The following is an 18,688-nucleotide window of genomic DNA, read 5'->3' on the forward strand; positions in this document are numbered from 1 at the left end:
TTAAACTGATTTAACAAAACTTCACTGGTGGGGTTTTCAGAATTTAGAAACTGAATTTAAGACTTTTTACAAAACTTTCTAAGTCCAGGGACTTGTTCAGAATTTAACACTTAGATTATTTCACTAGAATTTTACCAATAGACGTAGTACTGCCATGTAACAACTTTTCAAACCCTCGGCGCGACTGCCCTCCTGACTGATGAGTTCCATCTTTTATACCCCTCTCAGGTTCCAAAAGACGTATCTGAATTTCTCTTGATGCTTAATTCTATCTCCTATCAACTCGTAAATCCAAACACCCCTTCCATCAATATCGATCGTTCCTACATAAGATGTTCTGCTTTCCGGCTCAAGGCGGTGTTCAGTTTCCATCTCACAATTCTAAATCGATAGGGTCCGAATCAGGTAAGTCTGCGTTAATCGCCCAAGCTCCCTTTGTCCTCTGTTCATACAAAAATGTAGTTAAAATCTCATGATTTTGCGTTCCTTTTTTTTCTCAATCCGCGATAGGTCCGTCCTCAATAACATATATATAGATCTCAATTTTATGCATCTCGTGCGAAATTGTTTAAATCCATGCTGAAATCTTTACTACGCATTTTTGAATTTCGATTCGTATAAATTCTACTCAATTTTATTGTCCCTTATATGGGCTTTTCCATTTTCACCAGTACTTTCTCTCTTAATGCCGCAGATTTGAATTTTTCCTTATCTTTTGGATTTTCTTTTATCCGCGACGTTTTCTTGCACAATTTTCTTCTTTATTTTTTTGTTATTTCTCATAACTCTATAACTAATTATTTTCCAAGTCGTATTTATTAATTTCACGGATAAATTCGAATTGTATCGCTTTTCTCCACTCGGATTATTCTTTATCTCCGTTCTTTACCCTTCCTTTTATCTTTTCTCCACTTTTCCCGATGTGTGTGGTCTCCAGGAAAATTTCATACTTCATCTATTATTAATTAATATATAGTTTTCCACACTTCTATGGGAGATATATCTAATTAGACTCTGGGATATCTGTCATTTTTATTGCCTGATCCAATCTCCGCCCCATCCTCCATCCCTCACTTACAAGATTTCACATAAATTATATGTCTGGACACCTGTTTACGTTTAAAATTTTGGTACTAGACTCGTAAATTTAGTTTAATTTCAAACCTATTAATTTTAATCTCTTTTGACTAATCTAAATACTTCATAAGACCAACGTTAAAGTTAATCGCTTTTCCAATCGTTTATTACCTCAACGTAAATAAAAATCATGTTCGGATTTCGATTGTTTACCCTTCAAAATATACATGAGACCGCCAACCTTTTATCTTGGTTCGATCCCTCCGTAATATTGGGTAACTCTAATATATATCTAACCTAATAATTATGTATAATGTCTACTTTTCCTGAATCTAATCTATCGCTATATGTTTAGTGTTACTGTCTTCTTCTGATACTCGATTTTCACGTCCCTAGAACCTTCGTAGCAGCTAAAATCTCTGTATTATCCTTCCATTCGGTCGCCGCAATTTTCTAAAATGTCTATTTTTTTTGCGAGATTTTCATTCAAAATTGATTTACCAATATGTCCGTTTCATCTTAAATTGATAACGATTAATTTCCATTGTTTCCAACACTCACTCCTCTCTTTAGTACGATTTTTATCGAACATGACACCCTCCTTCTATCATAAATAATTGCACTACAGTTGAAATTCCGCCAGTAACTTTCCTTCGCTTTTCCCGTCCCTTTTTTATACTATCACGTTTATAAATTTTCCATTGCATTTTCGTGCGTGTGTTTTTCAATTTGTAAAATCTTCAAAGCACTCGATTTTCTATGGTTCGCCATCACCTAAATGTCTCGGTTATTGTAAACATTTCCTAGAGTTTGTCGCCTTGAACGTCAGTGTTTATGCCATAGTGCGTTCACCTCTAATTTTTGTGGGAACGGAAATGCAATTAATTATCTTTTTTAATGTCGGGTCCAAGGTTCAATCCTTTGTCTTTCGTAGACACACCCCCCTTCGTTCACTGATTGGTTACTCAAAATTTTTATAGCTCTTTGTTTAGATCTATTGGTTGACAACCTTCATTGTTTATTTTTAGGCCTAGGAAAGGGGAAGTACCAGTCGTCCTAGGCGATTTTACGACCTCTTTGCTTTCGTCCCGGAACCTTGATTTAATTTCAACTATTACAGGAGTCTACTGCAAGCAAGCTGGATCAATTCTTTCTCCGCCAGATGTCGTTAGTATGTCCGTTTTTCATAAATAATTTGCATATTTTCTTGCAGCTATGGTTTATCTGTTTTTTCTTTCACTGTGATTTAAAGCCTTTCATCACAATGCATAATAATTAGACCCCAAAATACTTAATTATTCAGGAAAATAAACCCCTGAGTTATCAGTTGGAAATACCAACGACATTAAGTGAAATTTTAAACAATGCAATAATGGGGAATAGCAAATAATAATTTACGACAGTTTTTTCGGAAATCAATAAAGCCAGAATAATAAAAATAGAAAGTTATCACTTACGTCGTCTATAAGTGGCTTCACCACAGTTTGATAATGCCGTCAGAAGGTGAACAGCTGTCACGCGTAATAATAATGACAACTAGCAGAACTTGTTTATAAACACACTGTTTTTATAAATTTAATAATAAGACTGTTAAAAATAAAAATTAAATTCTCTAAATTGAAGTGGAGTTCTACAAACTAAACTTAAAATCAAATAAATTTATTGCGAAGGTTCAAAGTCATGTACTGTAATATTATATTCAATAATACTTGGAAATATTTAAATAAATTTTTACTTGTTTAATTATTGTTTGAAGTCAGATTAAGGCGATTAAAAAACCCACCTGGCAATTCTTATTCGAGTTTCGTTGAATATACTTACGTATTGGCGCGCTTTTACAATCACAATGGTATGGCACCATTCGTCTCATTTTTAACTATTATTATTTAGTGTGTAGGAAAGAGCGAAAACGCTTTTCGACACACTTGCTAATAACAGCCCACACGGGACTTGAGACAGAATACGTGTGAAAGAGATGACAGTAGCGCGGCGTTGCCAATTATTTTACCCCTATACTGTGGGCAGTAACGGAGTGTGGAAATTTTATTTATTTTTTGTTTTTAAAAGAAAAAAGTGTTACCGGACAGCAAAGTGCAGATAAGATTTTTTACTCCAAATGTGCTAAGAAATAGCTGGTTAAAGTTTCTCGGGTACGTGCCGATACACCCTGTATAGACTATCAAAAGGCTTTCGATAGTGTCCCGTACTCGTGGCTGATCAAAGTATTAAATATATATATATATATATATATATATATATATAAAATTAACCCCATTATTATAAGCTTTTTGGAAAATATTATGTCCTTTTTGTAATACTAATTAACTTATCAATTTAAAAGGTAAGAAAATAGTAATTCCAGAAATTTCAATTAAAAGAGGGATTTTTCAAAGAGACTCATTGAGTCCTCTTTGGTTTTGCTCAAAATTGAATCCTCTATCTAAAATGTTAATTGAAATCAAGTTTGAAATAAAAATTAAGTGTTATGCAAGGGAGAGAAGTACAATTTCGCATTTATTATTTATGTATGATATAAAATTATCTTAGAATTCTGAAAAAAATTTAGAGAAAATGATCAAGGTAGTAAAAAACTTTTCAAATGATATCTAAATGACTTTTGGTTTAGATAAATGTAGAACGATTCATACAGAGAAAGGCAAAATTGTAGATGTGGAGGAGAGTATATTTAGAAATTTCCAAATTACTAGTATGAAAAGGGATGAGGTTTATAAGTATTTAGGATAGCCACAATCAAATAGATTAGACCACACTAGGATTAAAAATGAAATAAATATTAAATTTCAAACTAGAATCAGAAAAAATTAAAAATGCAATCTATATGCTAAAAATTTTCTAAAATCAATAAATACTTGGGTAATACCTCTATTAACGTACTCATTTAACATAATTAAATGTTATGATTTAGATAACTAAGAAATACGCTAACAAATTTTAATTGCCATCGTCCAAATTCAGCTTCAGAACGAATTAATTTTCTTAGAAATTTAGGAGGTAGAGGTACAGTCAAAATAACTTCTTTTAAACATAATCAGGTGGAAAGGCTAAGAACTTTTTTTCGTAGGAAATCTAATAGTTCAAAAATGCACAAAATAATTCACTAGGCAGAAAGAAACATCGCACCTTTGAATTTATAACATGAGAATGCCAACATTTTTATAAATCCCAACCAGGAACTATGAGATTCCTAGTCAAATAAAATTATTCACGCAAAACACTTCAATTATCTCAACCAAACGTATGTTGTCAAATTTTCGTCAAAAAATGGTTGAATATTGGAGAGTTGAGAGCAGAAATAGAAGGATTTATGCTTGCCATTCAAGATAGAGTCATTAATACTAAAAATTATTGGAAGCATACAATCAAAGATACAAATCAAATTGATGATTTTTGTAGAAAATTTTCGGCTTTTCCGGAAAATATAGAACATATTATATCGGGATGTTCTATATAAGCACCGTCCGAGTTTACATTAAGGCATAATAAAGTTTTAAAAATAATTCACTAAAGTTTGGTAATTAAAAATAACTTGATTGACTGCCGTAATATAGTACCACATTATGAATACGAACCAAATTAATTTTTAGAAAATGAATTTTATAAAATATATTATGATAAAACTATACTTACTAATAAACCGAATGATTAATCATAAAAGACCCAATATATTTTTACATGACAAAATTAAAAAATAATCATTATTGATGTCGCTATTACTAATTCCTGTAATATTCAAAAATTTGTTTTTGTAAGAATAAGAAAATTCACAGATTTAGGAAATGAGATTAAAAGAATTTGGCATTCTCAGACTATAAAAATATTACCATTTGTTATTTCGGCTACTGGCATTATACCTAGCTCTCTCATTCAAAATATAGGAGTTTTAGATCTGTCAAAGAATTTATATATAAAAATGCAAAAGTCGGTCATTTTAAATACATGTACGATTAGGAAAGATATTTTAAATATTTATATTGAGGGATAAGTAGGATTTATAGGTCCAATTAGAAGTTCTACCGAGCCGAACCCTCTCATATGAAAATATCTGGAGTCGGTGAATTATTCTACGATTTGATCTCTGGTGAGTTGACGTGTTGTTCTTGTATTGTTTTGTATTTATAATGCTTATATAATTCACTTGCATAATGTGGATTGACTAGATGATCATTTGTGGAAAAGTGTATGGAAGGGTTTAGTTTTTCCTGTGGGTTAGATTTAACCCGGACACAAAGTCGGAAAATAAAAAGATTTTTTTTTATGTTTTTCTGTTGGGTTGGGTATTTAAGTTTTGTATGAAAATGGCCAAAGACGTTGATTGAAAAAAATAAGATCGTACAAAATACTATGGAGAGTCCTGTCACCCAAACGTGAACAGACATTTTTGTGCACAAAATACCAGCACCATAAAACGATCTCTTTGCTTCTACAGTTAAGTAGTTGGTGGGACTGTCACCAAGAAGAAGTGAGGTTACTCTGATAACTGAAGGTATCTGTTCTTCTCATAACTCCATTCTCAAAGATTCCAAGTCTTGAAGTTTCCGAGCTTGAGATGCTGCTCTATCATCTCTTCGTAACATCAAATTCAGCCAAACAGTTTTTTTTTCAATCCCACAAATCCCGCTATTAAAAATTCCGCGAATCCGAGGGAATGCTGGATGTGGTATTATCAATGAAAACAGTCATTTTTTTAATCCCGCAAATATGGGGGATTGCGGGATGTGGGATTGTACAGTCGTGGGATTGCGGGATTTCTGGATTGCGGTGATGCAAACCCTATTTGGGACTCTTGTGCTGTACCCGTTCACATGAACAAGCTACCCCGGATCAATTGAGAGTACGTTTCAAACCAGTGAAAGTGGGGAGGAAAGGAGATAGGGGAGGGAAAGCTTGAAAATAATTTCTTTGCATGTTTTGTGCTATCGTTCGGAGATGGAAAAAGATAATTTAATGAATGGGAGAAATTACTCATAATGACCACATAAAACAACTTAATTTTTATTTTATTGCAAATGAATAATTTTTAAGCATGGTTTTATTCACAGTGTTCATCCTTGAATTTTTTGTAATCTGAAAACAAAAAAAAATATTTGTTAAAAAATTTGATAACTTTGATCTAGAAAACAGTGGTTAGTAAAATATTGTAAATATTACAATTAAATAAAACATCCCAACTTCTAAAAATGCCAACAGATGTCACACATTAAAATAAAAATTGCTATATTTATCCAAGGCACTATCTACATTGCATTTAGTTCGGGTAAAATCTTGCAATCATACATGAAGATAGGAGCTAAAGAAATGCGATAAGAAAGTGAACATTATATTGGTAGCTCTCGTCGAATGTCGAATTATGATACTGTTGAATTAGCTCAGTGGTCATATTACTTCTCAGGCAAGGAAGTTGTTCTAGGTTCAATTCCTAGATGCGGCTGAATATTCAAATGTATTTTTTTCATATCTTTTGTTTTAGAATCGTTAATATTGTTTTCAACACTGATTTAACGCAGAACTACGAAGATAAAATTACACGCACCATCATTTTTGTTGTCAAGTTTAATTTAAGTTTTTCTTTTATATGTTCAATAATATTAATTATTATTTTTTGGTAAACTTATGTTTAAGACAAGATTTTTTATGCATAGCACAAAGGGTAACAATTTTTGTATAAACAAAAATTATTAGCCTGAAACACTCATCCACATTTAAAAATCTCCTGATAAAAGATACAGTTGGCGTCAACTGTATCTTTTATCAGGAGATTTTTCAATGTGGATGAGTGTTTCAGGCTAATAATTATTGCTTATAAAATAATTGTTCAATAATATTATTATAGTGATTATGGTCAATTATTTTTGGAATGTTTCATGACCTCCTTCTTTAGCCAACGTTTCATTAATTTAAGTTTATTTTTATCAACATTAAAGACCTCATTCCATTTTGTAGCAGTTCGCACTAATGAACACATATTATTGCGTCTGGCTGACCATGAATCTTTAGAAGTAAGGAGATTACTGAAAAAGAAGAAAAATAATAGAAATATATAATTATGTGACACTCACCCTCTCCGTGGTTACAGTTGTGTATTTTCATCAGGCACTCGCTACTGAAACTCTTGAAGTCTCCATGGCTATTCCGGGCGCACAGGGGAGTATAGATCAAAGGACAGACCGGGGGGCAGTCGGGAAATGATCGGTGGGCCAGAGCGGTGGTCATCGCCAGGAACACTGTGAAGAAATTACATTATTTATGATTCAAAATTCCACCATAAAACAGCCAGGTATTAAACCCAAAGCTGTATATAAAGGGGATATAAAAAATACAGTAGCGCTCATATATAGCTACTGTTGATAGGTTCGATTACTGAGTAGTAAATTCGGACTTCATAAACCAATAAATCGATCAATATAAATAAAAATTATGTTCGTTTGTTCAAAATCTTAAATCTCCGAAAGTACTTGACCGATTGCTTTGAAATTTCGACACAGCATTGCATTCAAATACGCACGTGTTTTTATGTAATTATATTGTATGTGACAGTTAAAAACGTGTATTTTAAAACAAATAGCACCATTTTTCCTCTATCTGCAGACAGACCTAGTCACAGTAACTCATGGCGGTGTACAGCTAGTCAAATAAATAAATTGTAAATAGAGAACAAACGTTATCCTATGGATAATCTATGAAGAGGATGGTGAATTATCCCCTTAAAATTACCTACACCAAAGTCAACAAGTAAATAATTTTAAAAACATCTCAATTTCCATTATTTAGAGGATAATCTGTTAAAAAATGTAGAATATAATATTTACCAAATGCAAAGAAGACGAAGAATTTCATCTTGAAAAGAGAGCAGACAGTGTATGATCACAAACAGAAGAAAGGGATTATTTGGAATTAAAACACAAAACAGTTGCTTTATATAGGGATTTTGTTATCTGAGGTTATCAATGTACCTAAACATATGTACACGTGTTTGGCTACACAGGGTCGCTTCGGACTTCCACAAAAAAATTATTTCAAAATCGATCTTTGATAATGCCAGCATTTTTAGTGACAATCAACAATTAAGAAATCCCGCGGGATTGGGTGAAAGAATCAAAAAATCCTGCGGGATTTTGCGGGATCTAAGGGGTATAAAATTGAATTGATGCCAACATTTCATAAACATTTTCCTTATTGAATCTTTCGTATTAATAATATTTATTGAAAGGTTAATGTAACAAGTATTTTTTAAAAGATCGTAATAAATTTAAAAACATTACCGTCACTGGCGGGACTCTATCTGAGATCATTTAAGATCAATCATCTTTGGTACTAGTAACTATCTAACTAACTAATTAACCATCACGCCGTTTCCACGCAGTCGTAGGCAGAGAGGACGAATTTATTAATATATATATGAAAACGTAACGTGATGAGTATTTTACGAAGAAACTTATAAATAAAGTTCTGTTAAAAAGGTTATACTGTCTTGATTCTTTTTTCATGTTCTGTTTTGCATTCTTTAGAACATAATCGTAAAATAGGAATGCTGTGCTTGTTCTACAAGTACTTCTATATTCTGAATAATAAGAGGAATTGATCCCTTCAGCATCAGTGTACAGCCGCAAAACAAACCGAACGCGTGTCCAACAATTTTTACACGGTTGATATTAGCTCGGCTGTGGATCGAATGTTTCCCCCCATAAAATGCGTATCTTTAAGAGGTATAGGTACGCAGCGTCCGGACCTGACCCACTGTTGTTGTTGGTGGATGATTTGTGCAAAGCATTTATTTATAATTTCAATAAATTGAAACGCTGAGTTGTATATAATATTGGTTCACTTTGTAAAAACATGTTGCAGTAACGATAAAATCATCTCCAAGTTGTTTTGCAAAATGAAAATAATGTCTTTTTGCATTATTTTAGCATCACTGAATGTTTAAAAAAAGAGGACGCGAAGAGAAATTATAAATGGAGATCTCAAATGTAATAAATGATGTCGATACTTAAGAATTATCAAAAAACACCTACTTTTATTTTCTAGGCAATATTTAATGATTATAATGAACATAAACCTGTCTTTAACGTCAAGAAAATAATTAAAAATGAATTTCATGAAACGTCTAATTATGTGGTCGAAGTAAATAGTGAAACCCGGAGAATACTCGTAAACCAAGAAAAAATTAAAATCAGATACCAAAGAATGTTTGTTGAAGACGCCAATCCAGTTATGCAAAGTTACCACTCTCTACGCTCCGGCCATGGTACTGCAAGATGTCTGAAGAGAGACAAGGACGAAAAGCCTGTTTGCAGTTACTGCAGTCTTGATCACACATTCAGCGAATGTGGGAATAAGAACAAAAATCAAATTGAAAAAATTGTTGTATTCAAAATGACAAATATAAAATGAAATTTCCAGTTAATCATAGGTTAAATGACAAAAACAACTGTAAGGTATATAAAAAAAAATGCTCGCAATCTCTGAACAAAATATTGAATATTTATTTTTACATATCAAAAAAAATGCTACAATATATTTTAAATAAGAATCCTTTGTTATATTTTAGTATTTTGTAAATTAACATTAATGAAAATGATAATCAATTTAATATACTTGTGTATGTGATATGTAATTTCACACTATATCGTTAGCAGCAAATAAATGTAAGTTTTTTAATGTAAATATCAAACTGTATAACTAAAACTAATTCACTTTATATTAATGACATTGTGACATGTAACCTTCTCGTCAAAATAATTGTTTATTTTTATTCGCTTCTATTACATTCTAAACATACGGATGGTAGGATTTCAAGTGAATATTCTCAAATGAAAAAATCAGTCAGTCTATGTTTTAGTATCGTCTTTAAAATCACCTTCTAGCCATACTGAAGGTGCTTGCATCATTCCGTTTTTACATTTGGAAAGACAGAAATCCAATATTAATTTTGTTTTATTTATTTTATTCCAGAATAACTAAGGGCAGCCAAGGATGGACTGAATTTCATCAATTTGGATAAATGACTTATTTTATTAATAAATTAAATAATAAATACCACTGTATTTATTCCAAAGTATTGTTTATAAAAGTTATTCATTCTTATTATTATTTATTTTTAAAACCATCTTACTTATGACCTATTATTATATGTTTTATACAAATAAAATGCAAAACGTTTGATTAGATTTAGTTAGAAATATACAATTCAACATATATTACATACATAGCAAATAGCTACAACTGTTTAAGATATAATTTACGTATTCAAAATTAGATGTTACTTTCAGATGTGTGGATAAATGTTTTTAAGAGGCGATGCACCATGAAGTAATACAAAATCATGTGTTTTTGGTTTTCAAATTTTATCACTTGAGAATATTTAAGATTCACAGAAAAAAAATTAAGCATCAGTCTTATAAAAGCTGCTTTAAAGTTCAAAATCTCATACTTACGAACCCATTTTGAGTTTCAATTTTATTTTACAATGTGGAAAATTATGTTCTTTAAAAAAATATCGTAAAACATTTATATATTTGTGCCTGAATTTCTCAAAATAAAATAAAACACACTTTTTGGCAAGGTTTTTATCTTGCAAAAATGAAAACTTATTGTTGCCCGATTCCAAATGTTACACGACGTGCTGCTTCGCCTCAACTCAATTAGCTAGGTAGACACTTTAATGCTTAAATCTTTAAAAATATATTCTTAATAGTTAATAGGTATATGTAATCATCCATTTTTTATATAATCTAAACCAAAATAAACAATAAAGTATTATTTTTACAAGTAAGGGCCATTTTTCTTAATTTGTTTTAAGTAGAACCTGGGCAGTATTCATCGGATTTATTACTTATCGGAGGTCAGAAAGCATCATAATTACTTCAAATCATGGAAGATGTGCTTAAAATTGTTTTCGTAAAAGTTTAATTAATTTAATTTTTTGTAATTTTTTATGACTAAATTTGGATAGCCTGTAATGCCCTGCCTAGGTTCTGCATTCTTTTATTTATGAGTTTATGTGCATACTTAAGAACTTTTTTAAACTTTATATAATATTTTCAAATTAAATTTACAAAGCACTTAAATTAAATAAAATGTACCAGCATTGTAATTTTTATTATAAATTTATTAAAAGATTAAAGTGATGTTTAAATAAAATAAATATTTATAATTATTTATTACCTACATAATTGCCATCCCATAATCTCCATAGATCAGTAAATCAATAGAAGTTAATTGTGGGAGTTTAATAATAATAATTGTATTATTTGTATATCGCCGTTTTTGTGCAAAATCACCTCAAGGGCGCTGTACAAATATATAATACATTTCTACAGTGATCTATGTTATTACTAACTATTTATGGAGATAATATACAGTACAATACTAACCTGGTAGGTTACTTGAGATTAACACTTAATTAACATTAACTAATTGTTTATTAGCGAAATTTAGATACAGGATTTAGGACATAATTAGAAAATTGAATATAATTGGACTTTCTCTAAGGAATAGTATATTTAATTTAAGGGTATGACAGCTTAAAAAGGTAAGTTTTTAGTTTAGACCTAAATTCTGTTGGACTTGTTATGGATCTTAGTTCCGGAGGGAGTTTATTCCAAGCCTTCGGCCCAGATACTCCGAAAGCGCGATCACCAAACTTAGTATTTGGCTTGCGCTTAGGTTCCTTCTGCCTACAGCTGATGATGTTGCTGATCTAAGAGTTGACTGCCTCAGACCAGTGTTTTTCGGGGCGCATAGTTCACAGATATAAGTTGGGGTCATTTCATTGATGGATTTAAACACCATCCAGCACAGTTTGTACTGGATTCTTTCAGGGCACTTGAGCCAGTGAAGGTTACGAAGGTGTTCTGAAATGTGCGAATATTTTGAAACCCCGGTTATGAGCAGTGCTGCTGCATTAAACACTGATTTAATGGATGATTTAGAAGGCTGGCATAAATGCCGTTGCAGTAATCGAGACGTGAGACTACGTACGAGTTGATAAGTAGTTTTGTTGCTTCTGTAGGAAGGTTTCTCCGGACAGACTTGAGTTGTCTTAGGTGAAAAAAACCGGTGCTTACAGTCCTATTTATTTGACTTTTAAACAAAAAGTCTGAATCTAAATTGACACCGAGAAGTTTGACTGTTGTTTTTGGGATGATATCGCTGCCGGAAATAGTAATAAGTGAATCGTCTATGGAATGTTGACGTTTGTTTGTGGCTGCCCAGAGAAACTCAGTCTTGTTCAGAGTAAGCTCACTTTTCCCTTACTTCCAGGAGCAGGAGACAGACTATGGATGTGGACCATTCTATGCTAAAGAAGCATGCGGAATTCAGTAGCCGGCTGGCTATCGTGAAATATAAATGTAATATATATGTACATACCTGTGTATAGCTAAATTAATGAAATTTAAAAAAAAAACATCTTAAAAAATGGCGTTATGAAAATTTGGGATTCTGTTTATTAAAAATTTGCTGTTCTTAATAAAAATTCTGCCGACCCCTGCTCTATTAATATTGATTTTAAATTATTTAGTTGACATTAATTTGTTTTAACCCCTCTAGCTTTTTAGGGTCATATTTGACCGGGTGTCTATATTTTGTAAAATACATCATTTTTTCCATCACGCGGAAATACTTAATTTTTTTGACTTTAGAGAGAGAAATAATGATTCTTTCCAGTTTGCCTCAAATATTTATACTGTAATTGTGAGAAAAAAAATTTCTGAAAAAATAATTCATATTTCGCGCCGCTATCGTAACAATCGGCTTAACTTTAAAAATTATTTTTTTATTTTATATTATATGAATGAGATAAAAGTGAAGTAACAGTTTTCTTACAAATTCTCCAAACAAAACGAATGTGTTTTCGAAAAATCGAATTCTCTCAGTTTTTCTATGATTTGTGTAAAAGATTGCGTAAAAATGTGGTTTACGTTTTTGAAAACATTTTTTGATTTTTATACTTTAAAATGCAAATAGATAAATTAGCACATTTCCATACTAGATATTTGCTGTACAATAGGATGAAAAAAGTGACATAGTAATAAGATTTTTTTATGTTTTTCAGTTTGGTTGGGTATTTAAGTTTAGTATGAAAATAGCCATGCAGCCGTTCCTCTTGAAGACTTTAATTTAAAAATAAGATCATACAAAACACTATGGAGAGTCCTGTCACCCATACGGAAACAGACATTTTATTAACAGATTTTTTTCAAAACCGCAAATCCGCGGGATTGCCGGATGTGGGATTGCTGGATTTCGGGAAACGGGACTGTGGGATTATGGATGCGAGAATTGAGAGGCCGCAGGATTAGCCACCGTTTATCTATATAAACATTTTTTTAATCCCACATATCCCGCTAGTGAGTATCCCGTAAATCCGCTGGATTGCAGGATGCTCAATTGCGGGATTTCGGGATGCGGTATTGCAGGGTTGCGAAATGCGGGATTGAGAGATGCTGGATTGCGAGAATGCAAACCCTAATTAGGACTCTTGTGTAGTACCCGTTCACATGAACAAGCTAATAGTGAAAGTGGGGAGGAAACGAGATAGGGAAGCGAAAGCTTAAAAATAATTACACTAAGCTTGCTTTGTGCTATCATTCGGAGATGGAAACAGTTCATTTCAAGAAGGAGGGAAATTAATCATAATGAACACATAATACAACTTTTTATTGCAAATAAATATTTTTAAACATGTTATTTTTAACAGTTTCCTTTCTTGAATCTTCGGTAATCTGAAAACAAGGAAAAAAAATGTAAAAAAGTTGATCACTTTGATCTTGAAAATAGCGGAAAGCATTAATTCAATTCGTTAATATTGTCCTCGATGATTAAATATTACAATTAAATAAAACATCCTAACTTGTAAAAATGTCAACAGATGTCGCACATTAAAACAAATATGGATTTTTTTACTAAAGCACTATCTAAATTGCATTTAGTTCGGGTAGAATCTTGCAATCATACATAAAGATAGCAGCTAAAAAAATGCAATAAGAAAATGACCATTGTGTTGGTAGCTCTCAGTCAAAGTATAATACTGTTGAATTAGCTCAGTGGTCAGAGCACTTCCCCGGCAAGGAAGGGATCCTGGGTTCAATTCCAAGATGCGACTGAACATTTTCTTGTCTTTTTTGTTTAATATTTTTTTATTGTCTTCAACACCGATTTAACGCAGAACTACGACCAATCTGCACGGACTATCAAAACGACTATGATTTTATGTACTTTTATAAAGTTTAATTTTAGTTTTTCGTTTATATGTTTAATAATATACGACCTAATTCTATTCTGTAGCGGTTCGCACTAATGGACACATATTACTGCGTCTGGCTGTCCACTGAATCTTTAGAAGTAAAGAAATTACTAAAAAAGAACAGAAATAATAGAGATAGACAATTATGTGACACTTACTCTCTCCGTTGTTACAGTTGTCTTTTTTCATGAGGCACAAGTTAACGAAACTCTTTATGTTTCCGTGGCTATCCCGGGCGCACAGGGGTTCGAAGACCAAGGGACAGAGCAGGGGACAGTCAATAAATGATGGGTGGGCCAGAGCGGTGGCCATCACAAGGAACACTGTGAAATTACAATATTTATAATATTTTAAATTCCACCATAAAACATCCAGGTATTAAACCCAAGGGCGTATATAAAGGAGGTTTAGGGGGTGCAAATCCCCTCCCCCCCCCCCCGCCTCAATGGCCTCAGTATTTCGTTGGAAAAAAAAATAGCGCTCATTGACCACATTCCTGGAAAGTACAATAATTTTACTTATCCGACATATATAGCCACTGTTGATAGGTTCGATAACTGAATAGTAAATTCAGACTTCATAAACCAGTCAATCATTATCAATCGTCATCAATCAATATAAATTAAAATTATGTTCTTTTGTTCAAATCTTAAATCTCCAAAAGTACTTGACCGATTGGTTTTTACTTTTGACACAACGTTGAATTCAAATACGCGTTAGTTTTTATGTAATTATATTATTCTTTTTCTATCTGCACAGACAGGCCGAGTCACAAACGCGTGGCGGTGTACAGCTAGTTAAATACATAAATTGTAAATCCAGAATTAACGTTATACTATGGATAAGCTATAAAGAGGATGGTGAATTAACTAACTAAATCACATAAAAGTCAACAAGTAAATAATTTTTAAAAAATGTCAATTTACATTATTTAGAAGACAATCTGTTAAAAAATGTAGAATATTATATTTACCAAATGTGAAGAAGATGAAGAATTTCATCTTGGAAAGAGTGCAGACAGTGTATGATCACAAACAGAAGAAAGGGATTATTTAAAATTAAAACACAAAACAGTTGCTTTAAATAGGGATATTGTTATCTGAGGTCAATGTACCAAAACATATGTACACGTGTTTGGCTACACAGGGTCGCTTCGGACTTCCACAAAAAAATTATTTAATAATCGAACTTTGAAAATGACAGCATTTTAAGTGACAATCCCGCGGGATTGCGTGATAGAATTAAGAAATCCCGCGGGATTGCGGGATAGAATTAAGAAATCCTGCGAGATCTGAGGGATTTTTACTATGCGGTATTAAACTGAATTGATGCCAACATTTTATAAACATTTTTTTATTGAATCTTTGGTATTAGTTATATTAATTGAAAGGGTACCTAATATAATAAGTATTTTTAAAAAGACCGTAAAAAATACAAAAACATTACCGTCACTGGCGGGACTCTATTTGAGATCATTTAAGATCAATCATCTTTGTAACTAGTAACTATCCAACTAACTAATTAACCATCACGCCGTTTCCCCGCAGATGTAGGCAGAGAGGACGAATTTATTAATATATATGAAAACGTATCGTGATGAGTATTTTATGAAGAAATTGATAAATAAAGTTCTATTCGAAAGGTTATACTGTCTTGACATTTCATGTTCTGTTTTGCATTCTTTAGATAATAATCGTAAAGCAGGAATGCTGTTCTTGTTCTACAAGTACTTCAACGGGAGATATTCTGAATAATAAGAGGAATGGATCCCTTCAGCATCAGTGTACAGCCGCAAAACAAACCGAACGCGTGTCCAACAATTTGTATACAGTTGATTATGATTAGCTCGACTGTGGAACGAATGTTTCCCCCCATAAAATGGGTTTCTTTGAGGTAGAGGTACGTAGCGGCCGGACCTGACCCACTGTTGTTGTTGGAGGATGATTTGTGCATAGCATTTATTTATAATTTCAATAAATTGAAACGCTGAGTTGTAAATAATATTGATTCACTTTGTAAAAACATGTAGCAGTAACGATAAAATCATCTCCAAGTTTTTTTGCAAAATGACAATAATGTCTTTTTGCATTATTTTAGCATCGTTGAATGTTTAAAAAAGAGGACGCGAAGAAATTATAAATGGAGATCTCAAAAGTAATAAATGATGTCGATACTAAAGAATTATCAAAATACACCTACTTTAATTTTCAAGGGAATATTTAATGATTATAAAGAACATAAACATGTCTTTAACATCAAGAAAATAATTAAAAATGAATTTAATGAAACGTCTAATTATGTGGTCGAAGTAAATAGTGAAACCCGGAGAATACTCGTAAACAAAGAACAAATTTAAATCGGATACCAAAGAATCTTTGTTGAAGACGCAAATCCAGTTATGCAATGTTACCACTGTCTACGCTTCGGACATGGTACTGCAAGATGTCTGCAGAGAGAGAAGGTAGAAAAGCCTGTTTGCAGTTACTGCAGTCTCGATCACACACACAGCGAATGCAACAAGAAAAAACAACCAAATTGCAAAAATTGTTGTATACAAAATGAAAAATATAAAATTACATTTCCAGTTAATTATAGAGCAAACGAAAAAAACAACTGTAAGGTATATTAAAAAAATGCTCGCAATCTCTGAACCAAATATTGAATATTAATTTTTACATATCAAAAAAATGCTACAATATATTTTAAATAATAATCCTTTGTTATATTTTAGTATTTAAATAATTAACATTAATGAAAATAATCAATTTAATATACATGTGTATGTGATATGTAAACTAACACTATAATTTCTCCATCAATACAGAGTTTACTTATATCCTGTTTGTCTTTGGTGTTTTGTGTATTTGTGGCTTCTCTTAAAATTTGCCATATTTTTTGGGATCGTTGTTGCTTTCTTTGATTTTGCCCCCGTAGTAGATTTCTTTTGCCTTTCTAATGACGTCACCGCACGTATTTCTGTATTTTTTGTAGATGTTTATTGCTATTAAGTCATATGGATTTTCTTTCACTTTTTTGTGTAGTGCGTTTCTTCTACGAATGCAGTTGATGATTGAATAGTTTATCCATGATGTCAAGGGTTTAATTTTGTGATATGTAAACTCACACTATTCTGTTGACAGCAAATAAATGTGAGTTTTTTTAATGTATATTTCAAACTGAAAAACTAAAACTAATTCACTTTATATTGATGACATTGTGACCAGTCACCTTCTCTTCAAAATAATTGTTTATTTTTATTCGCTTCTATTACATTCTAAACAAATGGGTGGTAGGATTTTAAGTGAATTTTCTCCAATGAAAAATGTCTTTTTCTTATATTGATGATGAAAGAGATGTAAATTATTGTTAAGTTAATAATTAGGGTAAGTGAGTGGGATATACAAATAAAATAAGTTTGTGCACGACTAAAATCTATTGTAAGCAGATTGTATAAAATAAAATAAAATTTTCCAATCTGCACTCTTCGAATAATTTATTTATCTACAGTTGAATCTGTTATAAGGTATGGAATAAGAGCTTGGGGATCTTCCTATAAAACTAATATCGACCATGTTCAATTCGTGCGAAATTCATTGGTTAAATTATTAGCTGAAGAAAATTAATACAAAGAAAGGCATAATATTCCATATTTCTATCAGAGTCTCAAAATTCTTTCGGTGAGAGCAATTCTGTGGTATAATATTATATTTCAGCACATAAATAACCCCTTATATATAAACAGGCTAGAACACAATCACAAAACTCGTTTTAACTTTAATGAAGAACTAATTTTACCTAAGCAAACAAATAAATATGGACAAATAACGTTAAACTATATAATTCCCAGTTGTTTTAGTATGTTACCTGCTGAAATTAAAAACTGTGCCCAAAACAAACAATTGGTAAACTTACTGAAGACTTGGTGCACTGAAAGAATTAATTTGTATTAGCTTACAATCATATATTATTCTAAAGACTTTTAAAACTGTTATTTATGTTTTTCATAATTTTCTTTATCTATATTTCAGTAAAATTTTTGTTTAATGCATATAATTGTAAAAATGTAACTGTAAACTCACTATAATAAGATTTATAATGTAAAGAACCCGATGGACAAACTGCTATAAAGCATTTTTGTTGTTTGTTTCTGGGGTGTTATGCCGTGTTGCGCTAACTCCTTCTTTAGCCGACGTTTCGGACAGCGTTGCAGTGTCCCCATCATCAGGGCAGATCCGGTAGATCCGAAGATTTTGGCCGTGAATATCTAAAAAACTTACCTGCTATAAAGCAGTTTATCGGAACCAATTGGGAATAATGAAAATATGATCAATGATTTATTAAAAT

The 18,688-nt window shown here is 31.8% G+C and overlaps 1 protein-coding gene across 1 annotated transcript in view; it reads right to left on the reverse strand.

Moving 5' to 3' along the window:
• Positions 1–18,688, reverse strand: part of LOC149409681 (agrin-like) — a 100,355-nt gene that overhangs the window by 34,670 nt on the left and 46,997 nt on the right. Inside the window, exons 4-5 of the mRNA XM_089649471.1 lie at positions 14,503–14,667; positions 7,155–7,319 (exon numbers count right to left, since the gene is read on the reverse strand). Coding sequence (XP_089505597.1) covers positions 7,155–7,319; positions 14,503–14,667 — 330 coding nt within the window. The remainder of the gene's footprint in view (positions 1–7,154; positions 7,320–14,502; positions 14,668–18,688) is intronic.

The sequence above is a fragment of the Hesperophylax consimilis genome, chromosome 30 (assembly GCF_061612785.1).
Source record: "Hesperophylax consimilis isolate HC1 chromosome 30, BYU_Hcon_1.0, whole genome shotgun sequence".
Taxonomy (NCBI): Eukaryota; Metazoa; Arthropoda; class Insecta; order Trichoptera; family Limnephilidae; genus Hesperophylax; species Hesperophylax consimilis.